The 23,821-nt window shown below is 39.4% G+C and overlaps 1 protein-coding gene across 7 annotated transcripts in view; it reads right to left on the bottom strand.

The window, feature by feature from the left end:
- Positions 1 to 225: 225 nt before the first annotated feature.
- HTR2C (5-hydroxytryptamine receptor 2C) overlaps positions 226 to 23,821 on the bottom strand; it is a 225,565-nt gene continuing 201,969 nt past the window's right edge. For 6 of the 7 annotated variants that reach the window (XM_032196475.1, XM_032196476.1, XM_032196478.1 and 3 more), the window contains 2 exons: positions 14,694 to 14,894; positions 227 to 4,125 (listed from right to left, as the gene is read on the bottom strand). In XM_032196475.1, coding sequence (XP_032052366.1) covers positions 3,293 to 4,125; positions 14,694 to 14,894 — 1,034 coding nt within the window. In that variant the 3' untranslated portion in view covers positions 227 to 3,292. Of the gene's footprint in view, positions 4,126 to 14,693; positions 14,895 to 23,821 lie in introns of all 7 variants that reach the window. The other variant, XM_032196481.1, reaches the window with a different exon arrangement.

Below are 23,821 nucleotides of genomic sequence, written 5' to 3'. Positions count from 1 at the left end.
GCAGAGAACTAAACCAACTCTTCACATTGAAATATTAAAAAAAATATATGTTATTTTTAATATATATTACTGGAAGGAATTAGGAGAAAAGGGTGAATATTTTATCACCATTACTATATTTAGCAAGCTTTAGGGTTAGAAGTGCTGGGATACCTGATGACACTACTTTCTGTGATTAAAGGAACCATGGGGCATGCTTCAAGAGGGGGAGGAGAAATGAGAGTTCCTTATCTTGATTTTTTGTTGTTGTTTTATTTTTTGGTCAGACATATTTTTAGATCAGGACATGTTTTAATTGGTGAGAGATGAAAGGAAGAGAGGGCATGTTCATTTATTTATTTTCTGATAGACCATCAAAAAAAAATTAAGAGTGATTAAACCAACAAACTTTCTTTAATAAATTAATAGCAGCATCACAAAACCCTGATGTTAATGACCCAAAGGAAGTTGGGCAATTGACAGTATTTAATCATTCACAAAAATGTTATCACCCGCTGGCTGGGAGAGAACACAGGCTCTATAAGGCAGTCCCCTTGTCTGGTTATCTATAGAAGTAGCATACATCAGAACGGGTCCAGCTGAGTAGCAACACTTGACATATTTACAGTTCTGGTGCTGAATTTCTTAAAAACATATATAAAAATTCTGTAAATTCTCAGTTCAGTTCTCATTATTTACATCCAAATATAGTAGGTCCCCTTTTTGCCCATACAACAGACCTGGCAAGGGTAAGACATGAAGGCTCCTATGCAATGAAAATGTATTTGTGTGAACTTACACCAAGTTCAAGGATGCTGTGGCAAATGAGCTATTCACATATGACCTATTCACATGTGCTAGAAGCTACTGTAATTCAACTTATTGCTAAATGCTTTCAAAGTCTGTGGTTGGCTTTTATATATATATGTATATATATGTACACACACACATATATACATACACACCCAGACATATATGTGTTTGTAAAAGATGTGGTATGAATTCACCCAAGGGAGGGGAGGGGGGAAGAACTACAAAAGCAATGTGATCTTTCTGATTTTTCTCTACTGCTTGAGATATTCAAATTTGACACAGAGTAAAGGGCAGTCACTGAAGGCACAAGTTTGTGTTTCTGGCTAGTCCTTTTCCTGCTGGTTAGCAGACCTTTTTGGACAGGCAGGTAGATTCCCAAGCATTCAAGCCACTGAAACTGCCAGCAGACTGGTACGCAGTCCATCTCTGCTGCCTTCTGCAAGCAGTATGCTATGCTCCCTAAGGATACCTCGCCTGCCTGCATGGAAGTACTATAGATTTTGCACAGGAGGGAATGAAAGAGAAGAGAGGATCAGCAGCTTCACTGTTTCAAGCTGGAAGCAGCCCAGTAGCAGATGCAACCCATAAGATGTGTTTCAGTAGTGGCCTCTTAGCAAGGATTTTGCTGTACACAGCAAAACAACAGCACAACATTGCACTAATGCACTTTCAAATTTTTCTCTTTCCCCTACAAGTGAATTTTGGTGGGATGAACACAGCAAGCTTAGAGTACAAGCAGTTTGTATTAGTAAAATACAACTTATCCATGCCTAATGTAAGCTTTCCTCTTCTGAGGATTTTCATAGCCAGAGGCTGTTAGTGGTACTAAATGCATCCGTGTTAGATGGATGACTGCAGCATTTGTGTATTAGTTAATGAAGATATAAAAACATTATGGGTTAGATCTGGCATTAGACAGTACTCTACATAAGGGAAATTGCATGAGAGGCATCACCCCAGAGGCACTGTGCCAGGAAGACATGGTGCCTTTGAGGGTTTGTCTACACAGGAACACAGAAGAAAATTAATTCAAATTACTTACGGTGTGAATTAAAAGCAGATTAGTTAAACTGCATTAAATCTTGATGTCGATGTTTTCATTAAGATATAAGTGGCTTTAATATGATATAATATAATTTACTTTGGGAGTGAAATGGCATAAATCAATTTGAAAAATTAATCCAGATTAATCTTCCATGTAGACTTGCTCCAGGTCATAATTCCATGTCTGCTTCCTTCCTGTCCCTGGTCATAGTTTTTGAACGACACCACCAGCAAACGATTCCAGTCACATACTCTTTCCAGCTCTGCCCATCACCTCATGAGACAGGAGAAAAATGTAGCGATCCTTCATTTATGCTTCTCTCCTGAGCAGCCCCTGGGGGCTGTATCCTGAACCTCACAGCCTGACCCCAACCTGTGCCACAAGCACAGCAGCTTCTGCCCTATACCCTAAACTAGATTTTATCATCAATACTGAAGATCCCTGGGTTTTGAAAAATAAAAGCAAATGCAAAATGAGCTAATGACTAAAGAGATGAGGGGATAGAAAAGATGAGCCCTTACAAAGACAGAGCACTCCTCTCCAGGTGAACCAGACTCTGATCATCCAAGCAAACTCTGAAGGCAGTGCCATCCACACTGAGCACCACTTCCCCCATCCCATAACAGGTGATTTATAAGAACAATGGAGGGCTTTTTATAAATCTGAGGATCTCCATTTGTAAAATGGTTAAAACAGATAACGGGGGTTGGCTCTGTTTCTCATGCTTCTTTTCCAAGAGTACAAGCGATCCCAGTCAGGACCACCAAGCCACACCAGAACTGCATTCCCCACCTTTCTTATGGGAGCAGAAGCCTCCTAGTGAACAGAAAGAATGCAGCAGGACTGGAGAGGAAGTCAACATTTAAAAGATGTCCATAGAAGTGCAAAATTGCCCCAGTATGGCAGTGAGCCACTACCCTTAACAGGATGTATCTGGCCAGCTGCATACACAGCTGCTATGCTTTTGTCATATCTCTCTGCCAGGTTTCTGTACAGTCTTTACACGGCACAAGTAGAGGTGAGGATTTAAAGTATATATTTACTGTCAACTTGAAAAAGAAAGTTATACTGACCAAGTCTAATAGCATGTATTTGATATATAACTATAAACGTGCCATTCTGGACTCCAGCAAATGCCACCTGAGATAAATATTCAGCATTTTTGTTCATGCACTGGAAGAAGAATTCAAACATTTTGTCCATGACATATGCAAAGTAACTAATAGTTCTGATCTAGTATTAACAGTAAATATAGAACCTTAAACTTCACTGCAGTATATTAATATATATGATTTTAAGTACTGGACTGGAAAGACAACTTTTTTTTTTTTTCTTAAAAAAAAGAAGCTTTGTTCAGAATGCAATATATACATTGTCCTTTGACCAACACGTACATTTTTATACAATATATTTTGGCTACAGATATACTGCAGCAAAAGGCTGTGTGAGCCACATTTACACACAGCTCACTCTTTCACTTACAACATTACAGCTGTTTATGGAGAGCTCTGAAGTCCCTGGTTGCATTACAAGGCCCTCCTCAGCTTCATCTAGTTCCATGCTGTTGAGTTCATTGCCATTTCGATAACTAGTTAAAGTCAGATCCTTCCCATATAAAGCTGTTGAAGCAACATTCAGACACTGATTCTGTCGCAGTGCTGATTTTTTACTGGTCTTGTATTGGCAGCGGATATAATTGGAAAAAGCCCTGCGGTATGTTTTATTGAAAAGTGTGTATACAAGGGGATTAATCCCAGAGCAAACATACCCCACCCAAACAAACACATCGAGGAGTTCACTCAAGAGGTCTTTATCGCAGGCTTCCTTGCAAAGGACAGACATGACATTAGTGATGAAAAATGGGCACCACATGATGAGGAACAAAAAGAAAACGATGCCCAGGACCTTGGAGGCTCTTCGTTCATTGTTGATGGACTGCATGGTTCCTTTCCGAAAAAGCACTGCCTCCTTATTCACAGGAGAGTTCAAGTGAGATGCCCCCTCATGATTGTGAAGCATTGAAATGTTCTCTGTGTTGTTTTCTTTCTTGAGGCAGTTCACACTGCTTCTCCTCTGCTTGGGCACCTCTCCACACATGAACACTGTTGCCTGTCTCTGCAGCACCTGGACGGTCAGGCAATACGTGATCACCATGATGATGAGAGGGATGAAGAATGCCATGAAGGATCCAATGAGGACGAAGTTCTCATCATTGAGGACGCAAGTCCCATTTATGAATACCCTGGAGTCATCCTGCAAACCAATGACTGGAATGGGCATAGATATCCCTGGAAGAACAAAAACAAAAAAGAGATGGTTACCTGGAGAGACAGGGCTCCAAAGAGGCAGCACAGTAGATGCAGGTCCTGCACACATTCAACCCACTGCATAAGGTTGTTTGAAAAAGAAGTTATTACTCCCAGGTGGAGGTTAAAACCTTGTGTAACAACACTCCCGGGAGTGCAGGCCCAGAGAGTGAGCAGCCTCCACTGGGAACTACTGCAGTATCGCTGTGCTCCACAGCTAACACAGTGAATCCAACATAACAACTCCTTTATCAAGAACTTTTTCTAGCATAAACTGTAGAAAAGGCAGTCATTACATTACTGTTTTACAGCTGGCTGCCAGTTTGGTGGGGAGGGGGTAGGATTGAAATCACAGGCATAGAGTAGATATTAGCAAATGTTAAAGAAGAAAATAATACAAATGGAGAAGAATGAAGCTTTAAAAGCAAGTTTTTAGAAGATATTTAAATAATCCAGATAGAAAAATGGCAACTTTTGCCATAGCTTAACAGACACTTGGAAGTAAATCTCCTGGTTTTCTGGGTCCTTATCAGCTATCTTGGTGCAAGCAGGGTGATCTCTGTAAGCTCTGCCTGCCCAGACACTTCATCCACAAACAGCGTCAAACTGATAAGTACTGCAGAGACAGTCTTACTTGAATTCTTAGAGACCATTATGTAGTCAAATGAAAAGGCTGCAGAACACATCTGCCTGATTTCCCATCCCTGTATCTTGATTGAATACAAGGCTATGAACTGGAACAACAGACATCATGAGAGTAGAAAAGGTGTAATCAAAATGGTAATCAGATTGACATGACAGTCCAAAATCAGAATCCCAGCCACAAACTCTCTGGCTGAAGGGAAGAAAACTTTAAATGACTCAATTATATCAACAACTGAGCACAGCTCCCACCTACTCCAAGGCACAGAGCAGATTAGTAAACTTTCAGAATCACCACACTGACCAAGGTAGTTTCTCTTGTATCCTGGTGGCACAGTACAGCCACTTTTTATTGTCATGAACTAAATGGAAGACAAACAAGATTAAGAACACTTTGAACCCTTTTTCTCTCTTCAGCATCCCTGGCCCAGCTTGTTTGTTCTGGATTTCAGGCATTTCTGGAGCAGAAGCAGGAGTTCTGCCTGGAGGATCTCTGCAGGCAGCTGTGTGTCCATGCTGTTTGGCTATCTGACACATGGGCAGAGCAGACAGTATGTTCAGCCTGGAGCATGGCTGCCCAGGACTGCACATAGGAGTCCTCATCCACAGCTAGCTGCTGGCCTGTCTTTCACTGGGAGTAAAGGAATGAACAAATTAAAGCATTCTGAATAGCTTTAACTCACAGGCATTTACTCAATGTCCTCTAACACTGATTTCCTCTGAGGAGTATATATCTGTATATCTGATCTATTTTACCTTGTGAAAGCCATCAGCAATTTACTGTGGGGAGGGAATTGAGGACTCATTCCAGAGCACTGGTTCTTCTTTGAGTGTTTGTTATGCATAGTGAGATCCAAAGTTTGTCCCTTGGGAGCTCAGTCCCATGACAGGACAGACCTGAAGCCTTCCAAAGAAATCTGTCTACACGCAGCCAAAACCAACAAAAGCAATAACAACATATTTTGGAATATTATAACCAATGTGTATATCAGAATGCAGAAAAGACATGGTGGGCCAGATCTAGCTAGATCATTGTGGGTTCACATAGCCTTGCCATTTTTTTTTTTAAATCAATTTCCAGATGTTCGGGGCCATGATACAAAATGGAGCAGATGTTGACATTATACCTTAGAAAATTCCACAGCCAGAAGTGTACCCAATCCTTCTTTTTTAAAATAAGCTTTGAGAGATCCGTCTTGTGTAAATTCCTGATCCCATTTGATCTCTATGATATTCAGTGGCAATCAGTTTCACAACTTATCTGTTTGTCATGTAAACAAACTATATCTTTACTGCCTGATAATTTCCTTTGACTCCAACAGATTCTCTTCTGTGAGAAACAGTGAAAAATCACTCTCTGGTCACCTTTTCCACCTTCTCAGCAATTTTATAGACCTTTATCTTCTCCACCTTCTAACATCTCTTTTAGAAGTGAAGAATGCTTTTCTACTTATTCTATCCTCATGCCAAACTCATTTTATGCTTTTAATTATCTTTCTCCATTTTATTTTTTTTTTTACAATTTTTTTGTCCTTTCAAGGAAAGGAAGAAAACTGCATGACCCAGCAATCAGAGAGCAGTAGAATGTATCTGTCTCCTGCTCCTTCCCTCCACAGCTTCCTGGCTGGCTGTGAGCACTCCCTCTGCACACATATCTGTGGGGCTGACCATGCTGTTCCCTAAGTCCTTCTTCCCAGCAACAACCAATTTTGAGGCCATTATTTTGCCTGGATTCCTTTTTTGGATAGCTGTGAATAACACAGGTCCTAGTCCTTTGGAATTCTGCATTTCTAAAGGGAGAGTGTAACATGCTAAAACTATTAGCTAGGGTATTTTTTCCAGTGGGCCAAGTGTTTTCCAGGATTCTGAAGAATACATCTGCAATCAGTCATTACTATAAATTACCACTTGCCAGTAAGTTAGTGAAGGAATTTCTTCTGAAAATTAATGAACTTAAACACCTTCTGTGATAATAGCTTGTGTTTCCTTAGTCCAGGTGATAGTTCCAGGATCCAGTCTTCTTTCCTCTAACGTTTACCAGCTTACCCTTGGCAAGGTACTTGCTTCCTCTCTGATATGTTTATATCTTTTAACCTTCTTGTGCCAAGCCTCGGCAATAACCTATTGTCTTTGCAATAACCTCTATCCAAGCAAGCCATTGACTTTTTATTGTTAAAGACATTTTTCTAATGCCCTGACTCCATCAAATTCCAGACACTCAGAAGGTGGAAAGTGGGAGGTAGAGAAAACAGCTTTTGCACAAAGAAGAAATCTGAATTAGATCAATGGCATTACACTGAGATTTTATTTACATGGAGAGGTATTTTATGTTTTAGAGTCTTGTAAAAGAAATAGCCTTTGAAACAAAACATAGAAAGGAATAGAGGTTCATTCATGAAGTAGTCTTCACTGAATTTTAAGTGTTATTACTTTAGCCAAAGGAAATGAGATGAGGTTTCAGGATATCCTCAGGTCACACACATAAATTACATTCATGAAAAATAACCCAGTTCTGGAATATGAATATAGATGTCAAGAGTGCTGATAACAGTCTAAAATTCTACATGAGGAAGAAATTCCTCAGCACTGATCATATGGAACAAGGAGGTAACTGCTGTAATGGAAAAATGTCCCTCACATTTTTCGTAACAAAGTGGGATTTCAAACCAAGAAAGCACAGAAGAGAGAGCTCCAGGTCTTTGTTTGCTCCTTCCTCTAATCCAGGAAAATCCCATTGTTAAACAGAAGGAGGAGGAAAGATGCCCTCAAAGGAGCCTGCCAACACATACTCATTCAGCTGCCGTCTTACAGAACTGTTGAACAGACAGCACTTGCCTCATCTCAAATGCTTTCTTCTGCCTCACACTTCTCCTTTGTAGCTATACATTTTAGCAGCTATACATTTTAGTCATAGCTTCATAAAATAAACAAATTCTTTAATATGAAACTTATCACTGATCCACCTCACAATCCAGCCCTGAAGGGAACTAAGTCCACTTGGGCAATCAGGAGCAACTCTTCAACCCCCAGCACTGAGAACTGAAGTGCTATGAGTCTCAGACACCCCAGACAGGCTTCCTTCAGAGGGATTATTGCAAAACTGCAGCTGCCACAATCTCAAAAGCACAAATACCTGCTTTCAGATGCTGCTCACACACTGACCCTGATTTTAATAGGTCACTACATGCAGTACATACCAGTAGGCATGCCTGTGGTATCTGAGCAAGGGCAAACAGCAATGCTGGCCTTATCTGAATTATGCTGTTTGAGCAAGCATGAAGAAGGCATTTGACTCCACTTGACTCAAATGCCCCACAGTGCTAACACTAGGGTTATAAATGTTCACAATTTAAGAAAGAAGCAGCCTACCACCAGGCAGCATTACTGCTGTTCAGCTCTGAGCCCCAGTGCAGAACATTTCTTGAACTTCTGCCTTGCAGCTGAGCTGGCACACTGCTCAAACTTTGAAAGTTTATTGAAAATCATGCTTTGCTCTTCACAGCAAACTTGGTCCTCTTGCTCGATGTTTAAGCAGTATCTAGGGCAACTGGGATTGCCTTGGTGAGAAGACAAAACCAGCCACCATGAGCCAGCAAGCCACAGACCAAGTCCCTGCTCAGCTGAAGGCTGGAAGCACTTCCTGCCAGGCAGTAGCTTGGGTCAGACATCCCTTTTCATCACAGCAGTTTACAAAGGATATTAAGGTCATTTTTATCTTCTCCCCTCCCTTAGATTCTGTATGATAGAGCATGCAGAAAGCAAGACAGAGGGACATCCTCTGGATTACAAATCCAATTACAGTTGTTCTCCCATCTCTGCTTCCTGTCATCTTTAAAGCTGTTCTCAAGCCAGCAGATCAGTTCAACAAATGGGGCTGAGATGATGCTGTGGACACAGAGTAACAGATGCTCTTCACAGATTCCCAATTAATAAAACAAAACCCAAATGTCTACAAATATGGCTTTGTAAAACATTTACTAGCTTGCTCCAGAAGAAAAGCTGGGTAAAAAGTCCAAATGTACAATTGTCAGTCACAAAATGTAGAATTAAATGAAAAACAATAATGTTTTTGTGTTTAGTATCTTGTTTTCTTCTGTGAAAGCTTACGAGACTGATAAAGATTACTGGAAATATGGAGTCTTTGATGGTTTCCACTAAGAAGGAAATAATTTCCATTCTTTCTTCCTCACAACATTCTTGCATAAGAAGAGATTTGATTTCATTCAGGGACAACAACTTCAGTAAAGAAAACAGGAGCCTGCATATGGGTTTACTTTCTCTTTCCATGTGTGCGATTCTCAGGGTTGAACGCAAGCGTAGTCACATTTTACTGCTGGTTGATGGGCCTGGGGATGCCAGGGACAACTTCTGGTGTCAGCACTGGATCCAAAGTTTGCTGTGATCAACAGCAAGGGCTCTACTAAAGCAGGTGGGCTTGGGACCTTCCTGCCACTCTCTTGGCATTTACACACAATTCAAAAACAAAACACAGAGAGAGCTGTGAGCCAAACAAGACTACGGCTGGCATAAAAGCTCTCTATGCTGCAAAGGCAAGAACACTGCTGTCCATGCTAAACACTGCATGTCTAACTTCATTTCTTTAACCTCATATTTATTATCAGATAAAATAAACTTGGGTTACCACTTTAAGAGACATTCACCTGAGTATCAGCAGCTACTGTAACTATTCATTAGCATTGAAGAACTGACACCCCAAAGCCTCTCAGAAAAGGGAAAAGAAAACTAAAACAAATCTGTTTGGTTTCTTAACAGAAGTATCTTGCAAAAGGCCTTTGCATTTCTCTAATAATTACTAACAGACAGCAACAAGCAAACCCCAACAGACACCAGCCTCCTTACTTGCATTATGAAAGAAAAGGCACAGGTTTCAGGAAGCAAGCTTTTCAGTGACAAATTGAAGGACGTCAGTTTTTGAAGTGTTCTAAAACATAAAATTCCATATTCCTCATATGTCAGCAAACTAATTGCAGTACATTTCATGTGCTAATGCAGTAACAATGCACCTTCAGGGATGGATTAGGTCTAGTTTTATCTAACTGTTCCAACAGAACAACAGTGCCAAACCTGTGTTGGTTTAAAGTCAAAGATAAAAGGGGGTTGAACTTTGAAGAATCTCTCTGCATGCAATGAACACAACTGCAAACAGAGGAATGTAATTACTGCCTGTGTCTGAGCAAGTTGCTGACCTTTACTTAAACCTTACAAGAGCACCGAACAACCCAAGTCCAGAAGGAAAACTAGCAAACACCAATAAAAGATTGAATAAATAAATTATTTTCCTGCCTGCCCCTCTCTTTTGCTAAATGACTTCTCTTGCTTTGCTCGACCACTTCTTTTCAGTGGTGCATATGAACAAAGAGGAATGTGGCTCCTCCTCACAGTGTAAATGCTGCCAGGGCTGAACTTCCCACTACAATCACACGACAATGCCTGAACTCATGTTTAGTAGCAGTAGCCTCAAACAGGAGACATCAGTATTTCTCTTGCCCCAAGGAATGGATATAGTAGAATGGTCAATCCATTTTCTGCACAAATCACTTACAAACAATCAACATCTGCTGCCATCCCACGCAAAACATTTCACTGATATTTGATGACAAAATCAAACTAATCCAGGCACCCATGACAGAAATCCTTAAGTAGTTCCCTTGCTACAAACTCAGCTTATCAACTGCTATGGTCTTCATCACCCGAGCAAGATAACTCTTGCTGATATGCTAGAGAAATTAATGCCCCTCTTGTAATCATGATAAAAAACTCTAGTGAAATAATACTGGTGATGCCATGCTAAGCATGTTCCTCAAACTGAATATCAGTGAGATAATGGGAGGTTTAGCTGAGAGCTGGAGGGCCTTTAAGGACATTATTAGGACAGCTTGCATAAAGGGACTTGCTCAGCCTGTGTAAGAGAGGAACACTTAGGGCAGAGCAGGAACCTGTTAGACATATCATCAATCATCAATATCATCAAAAGCTCATTAATCAAGATGAGTTTTTACTGATAATTGCAAGCACAGATCTTTCATACTTCTACAAATAAATCTCCTCAATAAAACAATGATGCAGTATAAAAATTTTAAAAAGTATTTTATATCCTCATTCAAGTTTAATGATTTACTATATGCACAAGCCTAGTATGTCTACCTGAAAATGAAACTGTGATATCATTAGCAAGTCAGAGAAAGAATGAAAAGAAAAAAGTCCAGTTCTAATACAAAACATACTGTGGTATATCTGCAATTCAGCAGCACATTTCATTTTTGCTACTTATTTTGTTTTCAAACAAACAAACAAAATACAGACTTGTTTGGTAAGAAACAAAAAGTGAAGAAAAAGTATTTAGTGACAGGTTAATGCTGTGTGAGTGCCCCAGAGTTTCTCAGTCACCTAAGAAACTGTTTATTCTCCCTGATAAGAAAAGCAATTGTGAAAAGTCTGCTTATGGCAGTGATGCAAAGAACAAAATTTGGATCTGATCTGTTTTTTGTGCTCAGATGCTGTCAGCCAGGTACGCTGCAATGTCCAGGGACAGACATCCTGCAGCCATTTGTTACAGTAAACAATGCTTACTGTCACACAAATTCTGCTGTCTACACAGTTACACTGCTGGCTATAAACCTTAACATAAAATTCCCAGGCCACATTTCCACTAACAAGAGCTGGTTCAGGAGAAATAAATGTAAGAACTGTGGCTGGCATTGAATTTAAAGGATGGCCTCGCTTATTGAGTTTAGGCTGTTACTAAGGAAGTAAACTTGAGCTGCGAAGTCTACAGCCCGTGTAATTTGGGTGCCCTCTAGTAAGTGACCAAACCTTGAAGTTTCTGGGAAGCAGAAGAAAATCTGTCTTGTGGTAGCAGGCACACAGCTGGGCCACAGGAAGCTTCAGAACTATATTTTACTTATTTTTATATCAGAAGCAACTTGTGTGCACCTTTCCACACCACTGATGTTCATTCATTTATATTTCAAAATTGAAATTTCTTTTATATCAATATTACCCAGTTAACAATTTATCTTGCATCGTAAGGTGTGTGTTTAGAGTTTGACCACCTCCTCATTGTCCTGCTAAGAGCTACGTGGAGATCTCTATCTCTCTTTAATGTGAAAAATGGCCCAAAGTGACCTCACTCAGAGTAAGACACGGGGATTCTAGCAAGACAGGCTAAGCCTATGTGTCACTAGTGAAAACCTTTCACTTGCAACAGTGCAAAGTCTGAAGACATGAAATATCATGATTCTGCCAGCAAGCTCACAGCGATAATTTATTTTCATTTTCTATTGTGCAGATATTTCAGTTGCCCACATTTCTATTTCCAGCCTGTGCATAGTGCTGTCATGAAACTCATTTTCACAAGATGCTCTTCCCAGCACTTCATAGCACCCACTTTTTCTCTAACTGGACACAAAATATTGCTTGGGGTTCATTTGCTAAGACACAGGACAACTGATTGTGATGCACTTTAATACAGAACAAAGAGGATATTGGAAAAGATTAATTTGAAAAGCAATTGCCAACACACAGGAGGACTCTGTTAATGTTCCTCTGCTTAAAAACCCAGTCATGAGTTTAGGCTTGTGCAACCTGCCAAATTCATAGCTCAATGATCAAAGAACTTCTATAATATATTTTGCTGTCAGCATTAACATTTCAGGAAAATGGAATGCAAAAGCTACTATATTAAGATAAATGACATGCTTTTTCCTTCTGATTTTAAATTCTGATTCAGGAACAGAATTCAGAATTCTTTACTTGGGATACATTTAAAAGTTTCTTCAGTCCAACTGAAGCAGGATTTAAGAAATACAAACTGACCAGCCTGAACTAAAGTTCTGCTTTGAATTTGATACTTGGTTGTGTACAGAAATGCACAGACTCTTGTAATACTTGATATTGAAGGGGTGTGAATTTGTTTAACCTATTTAATCCTCTTGAAAATTTTCATCAGAACTTTCCAAATGACAAGCAGGTAAGAGCTAGAAGATAACAATAACCTTTGGGTTTTTGTGGGTATTGTGGGTTCTTTTCTTTCATTTCATGTTCAGTTTATTCCTTTGTCACATTTCTGCATTCATTTATGAAGAAAAAATAGGTATGCTAAAATAAGCTAGAGACATGCCAAGAGCACTTTTCTTTCCCCATTTAGTACAACCTAACGGAGAAGGCCCAAGTAAATGGATAAAAACTATACATGCATTGGGGAGGGTGGAAATCCAACAGCATTTCAGTGTCCTGATTCTCCATACCCTGGCAGGGGATTATTGATTCTGCCTGTATCTTCAAAAAAAGGTATGCAAGAAAATACTTCCCTGGACCAACTGTATCTGCATCATAAGGAAAGAAGAAAACATCCCCAAAACCCAGCCAGCACTGTACACCTTCTCAGCTCTTATCCCAGCGCAGGAGAGCACCCAGGCATGGGCTGTGATGCACCTCCTTTCACCTCCTGGGAAACTGCAGACATCCCACTGAGTGACTGCTTACACCTTCTTCCTAAAGGCTTTTAGATGCTGGGGAATAAATACAGCACCTATTGCCTCACTGATGGCTAAGAAACCATATGTTTGTAAAAGAAGTGTCCTTACATCTCCATTCTTAACTCTTTCTTTTAAAGTTCATTATTTCACCTCTTTTGCACCCTATTATAAATGAAGACAGCTAAACATCATACAAGAGAGCTAGGCAGGCATGAAGTGTTTGAACTCTGAAGCAGAACCAAGTCACCTTACCTATCCTGGTTCAGGTACTTTTGCCCTTGGAGGGTAGTAGAATCCATAGTTCTGATTTCCATCATGCTGAGCCACTCCCCACCCAGTAACTCCAGGAAGAGGTAGCTCTATAGCTACCTCTTTTTATTTTTTTTTTCTTGTTTTCATAACCTTTTTCTAGACAAACTTCTTCAGAAGTTGCCCCTGCAGCACCCAGACATCAAGGATCATATTACATTTGTAAAGCAAAAACCAAGAGAAGTTAAAGTACATGAGATATTATTTTCCTTACAATACTGTGCTGGAAGTGACAACTGCTTTATGAAAGAAAATGTAGAAGTTAAATTTTAAAAGTAGTCTTTGTAAGACTACTTTTTATTCAAGCAAATAAAGGTAATACAGCATAGGGGAGAGGTCATACAATCCTTCTGACCTTGTACCAAGTACCTCTTTAATAGACCACATTGAAATAATTCTGCCCCGAATGTTTTTCCTTACATAATTCCTGATGTTACACTGTTATCTTGCTATCATTTTTTCCTTTTCTTACCTATTTAACTGCTGCTTTACTTATCATTTTTTTTTTTATCAAAGTAATACAAAATGTCTTGTTTTATGTCTATTCCTCATTTACTATAACTTCAAACTCTCTAGCTCAGTACTAGAAATAATCCAGCTGTGGCAGAGTATAATAAAGGCTATAAAATCCACACAAGAGGTAGTAAATACCTAGCTGTTAGCCTGCCTTGAATTCTACATTGCTTTACTTAAACTGCCACCAGAATTTGAGCAAGTTTAACTGCAGTGACTGCAGTGTAGATCTCATTTGTATTGGCTGGATTTTATGTTCAAATTCTTTGCTAATGCTATTTTCTGCTTTGTTTACACAGCAGTTTTATCATTCCATTTGTCTGTGTTACCATCATTATTGGCATATTGATATGTATACAGCAGCAGTGCTTCGGCATTGGAAGTGGTGATATTCTGAAAAATGACTACTTATTTTTGTCAGTGACCAATCACAATGAAAGATTTCTATTTCCCAATAATCATTTGTTATACTCAGTCATGCAGGCCAGGTAAATTAATTTGAGTATCCTCTTAAAAATCCTAAATGAAAATTGGAGTAACACTGTTATTCATTAAGACACGGTTAAGATCGTAAGCCGCATTTCTTACCTATGGATATGGTCCAAACTGCAGCAATTTTCATAATAGCCTTGGTGCGGGAATTGAAGCGGCTGTGCTCAATGGGATTGCGTATTGCTACATACCGATCAAGAGAGATGGCACAGAGATGCATAATAGATGCAGTTGAAAAGAGCACATCTAGGGAAATCCATATAGGGCACAACTGTTTAGGCAAAGGCCAAGCATAATCTGAAACATAGAGAGAAAAGAAATGAAAGGAAAAAAAAGAAAAGGAAATAACTTGGGAAGCTAGGCCATCATTTCTGAGAAACTCTTGGATATTTTAACTCTACCAGTAAGAATACTAATAGCAGTAAGGAGCACATGCATGAGTAGTGGACAAGGAAATCTCTCTCGGGGCCTCTTCTGGGACAACCCCTGGCTCTGGACACTCTGTAAACACGTAGTGAGTTCTCAAACATCTGTTTTCTATGACTCAACCTACCAGTAGCTAACCATGAAGGAACATTAATTTGGCAATGCCTCCAGGTCACTGTTTTGCCACAGTCCTCTTCTTGAACTTTCCCACAAATTTTTACAAAATCAAATATTCCTTTCAATTATAATAGGTCAATCATAGGTTTTCGATGGATTACATAGTGCTGGGTGGTATTAATTTTACTCAGATCTATTCTTCTTCATAATTTCTGTCTTCTGAGAAGAAAGGTATCAGGAATTTTTTCTACAGACTGTCCACCAACTCGCTAATTTACACTGTTTCACCTTAAACATTCTCCCTAGATGACCTGTCTTAATAACAGAGTAATACTTGCCTCCTCGCAATCCTCTCTATTGATTGGCTGAAGTTTAAAAATTGCTTTGAAGGTAGACAGAACTGAGCAGTACTATTTACAGAAATAAGCATCCCAGCAAAGTGAATGGACTAGATAGCCACATCTGTCAGCAGCTGGCAGGCAGCTGGTCTGGGTGTCTGCATTTATTAGTCAGTTTACTCAGTGCTGAAATACATCTTGAAAATAAAAATGACCCAGGAAGATCTTCTGTGGGCATCAGCATTTAAATTAAAACTCAGAGAAAACTGCTTTTTGAATGATATTCCCACATACTAGTGTCCAGAATGGGTTGCATGAGATCAGTGATGTGTCCTGCCTAGCACTGGGCTTCTAGCACACTTATCAAAACAAACCAACAGCATATGTAGCAGCTGGAAACATGACAGACTTCATAGGGGTTGCATAACGAGGTATTCTTGTGTCTTCATTTAGAACATGGATATCTAAAGCAATCTTGAAGTCTACCCCAAGGATCAGCAACATCACTTTTTGTTATAGTAAAAATGATGCAGCTCCATCTTACCAATCTCAAATAGAAAGACAGAAACATTAGTCACAGAAAGCATGTTTTGCAACAAATGACCCAGACAAAGAGAGATTCACTTTACCTTACATGTAAAAACCCAAGATCAGCTGACCCAGAGGAAATTATTAAGAATTGTCCCAGTGAAGCCCAAGATTGGTTCACAAGCTGCTGGGCAGAACAGGCCAGACACATTAGCTCATTTTGTCACTGGAAACACACATAACAAGTGCTAAGTAACTCGAAGAAACCCACACAAGACCTTAGCTCTGGGGAGATACACCCATTATTTCAGCAAGTCTGCACTACTGCTAGTAGAGGGACTGATAATGGACTAAAATCCAAATCTGCAAGTATTTAAAAGATCCCTACCAAAGGAAGCTAAGTAGTGTGCATTGTGGCTGGAGATCTTTACTTTAAAAAGCACCTCTGCTGTACAGAACAATCAAACTTGCTTAAATTATAACTCAACCCCTTTATGAAGCAGTGATCAAATTCCAAGCTTCCTGTTCTCCTTTGCAGTATCTTAGGATATTGTTGCCATTAACCTGCAATTGAGTTGAGAGCTTCATTTAAGCACATATCTGTTTGCTGTTTTATTCTGTTTTTTGTTTGTTTGTTTGTTTGTTTTTTCATCTTTTAATTCCAGTTGTGTTCACTGTGTTCACGGCATCCCAGGGCTGATGCTGCTGTAACACTCCAGTGAAAGCTACCCGAGGAGAGCAAATCTGATCTCCTTCAAGTGATACAGGTGCTTCCTGTTCAGCCCCAGGCTTTTACTGCCAGCTCCAGCTAAAACACATTCAGTGACACTTTATTACTTTCTGCTTTTCCCTCTGAGTTGCTAGAGACAGCTTGCTGATGCAGGCTGAGATGAGGTGTGAGCACAAGACCTGAAGAAAGGCCCTGGGGAATGTACTGTGATGGATGCAGTGGTCCTGCTGAATACAGAGTGATGGCAGCAGCCTCTGCTCAGAGGGATGTTGATGGGGATGGCTGGGTCTCCCCATCAGGCAGACAGCCAGAAAATCTCCAGTGTCTCCAGGAGGGGCCTCCCGGCTCCCTGTGCGTGGGAGCATCTCCACTCTGATATACAGAGCTGCAGAGGGTACCATCTGATTCTTGACATTTACTAGACCTGGAAGAGGTTTCTACAGCAACCACCTCCCCAGCACTACTGAATGATGAATAGCCTCTGCTACTTTTTCCTTTAAGCTCTCTGAACACTCCCCATAACTGATTCCCACAGGAACAACTTCTGCTATTGATGTGGACTAGGCAACAGCACTATAACCAAGGAATTAGCAGGAGTGAAAGCAACTGTAAATGTTCATACCCATGGTGAGAAGTTAGATGCTTCTGCTGTCAGCCCTGGCAGAGCAGGAACCACAGCGTGCCCCAGAGCTGAGTATTTTCTCTCACACAGCTGCAAACAGATGAAAGTAATGTTGCCCAGAATTTCTGCCCAGGCAAGCTGTTAGGATGTGTTTAAAGATGAAGGTGATATGAGAGCCCTCCTAATGGCTAATCCTTTTAGTCTTTACTATCCCAAGGCACTCTGTTATGCTTCCAGCTGAAAAGGCAGTTATATGAGGAGATATTTTACTTTCTCAGGAAGTATCCTAAAATGATCTGTGATAATAAAATGTCACTCCGGAAATTTGTAGAATGGAAGCTTGTAATTCATGACTATACCTTGATATGAAGGGCATAATATATATTCTATCTCAAAATGTAGTTACTTTTAAGTAAGCATGGTGTGTGCATTCAAGAAACACCTACACAGCACATGAAGCCAGTAATTTGAGCAAAAAGAAAAGAAGTTAATTCTATTTCTGTTTAAATAAATGTACAAAACATAGGAAATGTACCCTGTGACTATGCCAAGGTGGAAACAAAGATTAAAAAAAACACCTCTGTTAACAACGTTAGACATTTAAAACAATGTTATCCTAAGAAATACTCTATCTGCAGAAGGTAACATTTCTCTAATTAGTTCTATTTTCTCTCATTTTGTACACAAACAATAGCAATTACCATATATTTAGAAGTGCAGATGACTGAGTGCAACATATTCTTGGACCCCACACTTCTAAGTTTTAGTAAATGCATTTCCAATTGAAAGCATGCATCTCAGTCTAAATTTGCTTCTGGGGAGAATGAAACAGTGCCTAACACCTGGGCAGCCAAACCAAAATTCCTGGTAAGAAATTCTGATTTTTGCACCTTGAATTAATCTATGCTCTTGAAATCAGTCTCATACATAATGCATTAGCAGGTAAACCTTATAGGAGAATACTGAGGAAAAATCGATGAATCCAGCAGAACAAAACAAATGGAGATATTCTTTAACTTAGGATGTGATTAAGTTGCACATATTTTTTTTCTTACAGATACTTTATGGATGCTAGAAGTTTACAGTGGACAAATTAATAGATAAAAGTGTAAAAAATGTAGATAAAAATCATAGATAACAGACCATTGCCATGCTAGTTCTTCTAGATCAGTGTTACCTTCTGGTTCTGATCAGGATAAAAACACAAGGTATGAAATCCTACAAGGAAGTTTCTGCAGAATGGCCATGCGTATTGCTTCAGCCTCCAGTGCTGAAGAGCATGGAACCCAAGCTGCTGTGGTTCCTCATGGGAAACCTGGGACAAATGCTCATATTTAACCAGGAGTCAGGGTTCATAGGTGGGATTTCATCTCCAGCACTTCACTGGACTGAAAAAGCAAACCACAGTTCTTGTATGTCACTAAATGTTGAGATGGGCTCAAAATGTTGGCAGCAAAATACAGAAACTCAAAAATATTTTGGCAAAGTTGCAGACCATCTCTGCAGCTAATTTGCTGTCAGATGAGAGTTCCCTTAAATTTTTTGTGCTTTCCATCAAGAAAGATGGCAGCAATGAAATTTAATCACTTTTGTCAGAGATTTTATGTATATGAATAAAAAGTGTTATATAACACTGTTATGATGGTCATTGTGCTGTTCACTGCATGAGAGTCAAAATTACTAGCCACTGCAGCAGGAGGGGACTGAATAATCCAAAGCATAGCAAGTGGGAGCAGAATTAAATATGTAGAATGATAAAACAGAATTGGTCCAGATTGAAGGAGAATGGATGAACCAGAAAAAAAAAAAAAAAAAAAAAAAAAAAAAATTAGAACCTGCAGCTGAAAACATTGTGGGATTGCAAAATAGACTGAAGCTACTTTCTCCCCAAAGCCTCAAACAAAATCTCATGAGTTTTCCACAGCTTTTTGCATTAAGGTGCAGTAGATCAAATTTTTGTGTACACAAACACACCCCACACTAAAAATGGACTTGCCCATCAAATTTACATTTTGAAAAATTATTATTGTTTGTACACATTTACTACTTCTACGGCAGTATCTGCTCCAGGATACCTCCAGGGAATATGCAGTGCAACACTCAGGACAAATCTGGTATAATACTTGGTGACAAAATACCTGTTTACATCACAATAAAGCTAAGAGTTATGTAAAATTCATCACTGTAGCTTCAGAAGTTTTTCACAGCAAACTCACACGAAGCTGCAGCAGTCGTTTCCTTTCCAACCATAAACAAGAATTTGGGAAAGGCTTCAGAGCATACTCACTGTATTTACCCAGTGCTTTAGATCTGTTGGGAGGGATAAAAGGGTAAAAAAACACCCTTCAAAACCACAGAGGAAGAGTAAGGGTATATTTTGTCTTTTAGGAACCTAATTATATATATACGGAGATATTCTTTAATATCATTAATTAATTAATTAATATTTTATACAGACAGGCACAGATAAGACATAAATACATACTCATATATAGGAAAACAAAAACCAAAAAACAGGAGGTGCAGAATAGAAGAACTAAAGATGTTTCTCTGTTCAGATAACTCTTTTAACATTGTCTATTGGCTTGGCCAAAACCTAAAATGCATGTAATATTTCTTGTTTTGGAGTTCTGATATGTACTGTATTTATTTTTCACTTTAGCTGTTAAGTAGGCCTTGAACTAATTGAATTAAAAATGTAAGGAAGCCATTATGTTTAAATTCATCTTAATCCCAACACTAAGCACAATTTTACAGCAGTTAACATAGCAACAGAGCGCAGGTTTTCAGCACCTTCTGGTAGTTCTCTAGATGCCATGGGTCCATTTCAGGCCATGACCTGATCTATGCAGTATTCTTGCTCACAGGAAAGTCGATTACAAAAGGAGATGCCTCACCTAATTCTATGAGAAATGAGGATACTCTTTTTATTCACTGATTGTATGCCTATCAGAATGAGAATAGTGCCATATTCAATAACAGCATCCACTCACATTACCATGGTGTAACCGAGAGCAGTGTGCAGATGATGTGAAACAGCAACCCAGAAGATGTATCCGAAGGCTGTCACTTTCTGACAGATTTTTGCAGAACCCTAAGAAGATTGTTTCATGTATTCCAGGAAAATACAATATTGTGGTTTGTGGAAAAGAAGAATACTTTTGCCCCCCCTTAAATGTTGTTTCAACCCAATACCACCACTAGCATATAGCCGCTGAAGCATTTTATACTTGCCAGATTTTCCCATATTCACTACAAAGTTTCAGAGCAGGCACAGGCTTTACAAAAATAGAAAGCAATTACATACAGTTCTAACATTACTGCATCACATTATTCCTAAGGGAACTAAAGAATTCAAATTATTTTCTTTCTCTTTCTTATCTAGGAAGTGAAGTATTTCTTAGTCTGAAATACCATATCAGCAAGTGTAAAGTTATGTATCACTTTTTTGCTCCTTTATTTCCCTCAAATTTACATAGAAAAATGATTCAGAGACATCCGTATCATTTTGAGAGTCATACAACCAAGTGTGTTGGAAATCTCCATTGTGCCTGAGAAGTACAGAACGTCTTGTTGACCCCCCCGCCGTCCTCAGTGATTACCACATCCACAGAACAGATCTCACTTGTGCAGACAAGCTTCCTGGCTGTAGGAACAGCTGGTCTCAAGGGAAGTACTACCAATGAATCTGATTTCATCACCAGTAGCATGGTATTTAGTGTTTTTCTGAAATATTGAAGTCCTGAACACTGGGTTACATGAGAACTTAAGTTCAAGTTTCCAGTTTGCATTTTTCTAGAGAACAAAAGTCTATCCCAAAGCTATCTGGATCCCTTAAATAATATGTATTTGAATACAGCCAAGCACAAGGACATAATCACACACAGAGAATGACATAAAAACTCCAGATGCAGCTACAGATACCTCTAGATGGACCTTATCTTTGAACACTACGAGCCAGACCAAAAAGGTGTGAGGGTCACAGCAGACACTCAGCAGAGGATGGGTTCTCAAGTGATATGATTACTAAGGGGGTGGAAGGTATAAGAAATGACCAAGAAAGAGAAGAAAGGTGACACGGCATCCACACATAGCACTGGTGAGACTGCTGCTGGCACCCAGAACTTGAAGATCTGCACCTAGAAGATGTTATTTTGCCCTAGTGCAACACTGCACAAAGGACTTACTTGAGTCTGTGCCATAAATCACATCCAAACTGTGCCGTGCCACCATCCCTGAGCTTTGGTTTTCCTCTGAGTTATTGCTTTTCACCTCATGGTGCCATCGGCATGACACAAGAGGTCCTGGGGAAGGGAGCAGCACACAAGGGGCAAGAACAGGATGGCCTCTTTCAGAGCCCCCCCTACCAGTGGAGGAAACCCTGGTGAGACTGGGTGTGTTTCTGTAGGTATTCTGGTTCTTGTCTCACCAATTCCAGTGACCATTTGATGTGACTGTATTTTATTGCAAATTAAGCAGTCACACTCATCATGGTGTTTTGAAAATGTTAAATACCTGTGTTAGATTGTGCTTTCTGACCAGCATGGCGACGCCTTGAAGTCTTGACAGGACTTGTAAGAAAGAAGAAAGCTGAGACCCAGAATGAATGTAATTATCTAATATAGGGAAAGATTGCTTCAAATCATTTAAATATTTTTTAAAAGGTAAGGAGCCAGCTTTATCGCATACTATACTTACAACAACCTTGCTAATAAAATGGGATTTTTGCTAAGAAGAAAACATACAGAATGCTGTTGGCACCCCTAAGACAGCATCTCTTCTTTTAGGGAAATATCTCAGTATTCAAGTGCAGTCTGTCATTCCATGAATCCATATGTTACATTAATCTTTTCATTTAATGGTGGAGACTAAAAAACTATGTTTGAAATCAGAGGAAAAACCTCTAGGCTCAATGTGTTTGTTTGTTTGTTTGTTTTTCGGTATAAGTGTCTGTAGCTGCCTTCATATGGCAACTGAAATGGACAGTTAACAGAGTAATAATATGATTAGCTGAATTGCATCACCAACTTTGTATAAAGGGTTCCTCCTAACATTTTAACTCCAACAGCAAACTGTCTCTTTTCACAATTCTGAGATATGTCTCCTTCTCTGGAGATATTCCAAGCCTTCCTGGATGTCATCCTGTTCAATGTGCTCTAGGTGATTCTGCTTGGAAGGACAGTTGGACTAGATGATCTTCAGAGGTCCCTTCCAACCTCAACCACTCTGTGATTCTGTGGTTTGTTCTTCATAGTAACTTATTTAAGTAAAACCTCAGTTTAATAAAATATTCATATCAGGATAAATCTTCTTTTCACTGATATTTTGTATGTCAGGACAATGTCAGGACAGTAGCCTCTCCTTTAATTTCCTCCATGCAAGATATGGATCAGCCTTCAACCATTATTTAAGCAATCAGTAAAACAACAGTTGAACCAACGTCACATTTGAAAATAAGCCCATGAGCAAACACAGACCCCAAATTAATAACTCCTAAATGTAATAATATAAATATTTTCCAAAAAAATGTTGCATAACAAAGTGCACAAACATGTGACAATAACAGGTGTTTTTGCCTATTTTTGACAAAATTGAAAGGGATCCATTATCACAAGAAATAGCTGCCAAAACATACAGATCATCTGAGGAAACCAACATTTAGAACAGAAAATGCTATGGCTTTATTCAGATTACAGCTGCCTGCTGAGCAGTTACCTTAGCTGGAACAAAGAAACCATCTGCTCAATCCCAGAGTTTCTAAAATCAAATGAGTTCAGAGTGCGGCTCACCCTGGGAACCTGGACTGGGTCTGGTGCTAGTGAAATGACACAAAACCATGTGAAGGGGCTTTTTTTTTTTTTTTTAATCTTCAGTTTAATTTCGGCATGACTCAGTGGTAATTCAGACGTCAGTGCTATCTTGACTAGGTCTGGGATCCCATTTAGGATTAATCTTTTTTCTCAGCTCAGGCCTCCCTCCTGGAAGTCCAGCCGAACAAACTGGTCTCTGAATCCTGATAAAACATCTGATTTCAGAAAGATATGTAACATGAATTTCCTTTATCTAATGTAAAGTGTTACATATTTGGTGAGCACAGGTCTGTCATCTTTAACTAACCACCTTATTTTTACTAAATATTCCAGAAAGATGGCCCATTTATTAAGAATAGACATATTTACTTGACACCTGCTTCTGCAAATCAAAAAATCAGTTTCTTGAACAGACAAGGCTGTTTTCAGCTGTTTTGTCATTCTGACATACTTTGCAAACATGGTAAGTATTTTTTCCCCCATCCTCAATATTGAATTGCTTATAAGGAAGAAAAGAATTGTATCTCGTGAAATAGAGCATAGTGTGAGGCCAAAGCGAGAGCTGTAATTTGAAAGATGGCTCTGACTTTGCCTCCTGTTTGCTTGCAGGCTGCTTAATGGGAACAGGATATGACTGTCACTTTGGCCCTTGT

The sequence above is a fragment of the Aythya fuligula genome, chromosome 13, assembly GCF_009819795.1.
Source record: "Aythya fuligula isolate bAytFul2 chromosome 13, bAytFul2.pri, whole genome shotgun sequence".
NCBI lineage: Eukaryota > Metazoa > Chordata > Aves > Anseriformes > Anatidae > Aythya > Aythya fuligula.
Note: the sequence above shows the minus strand (reverse complement) of the source record. Positions and strands in the feature narration are given on the sequence as shown.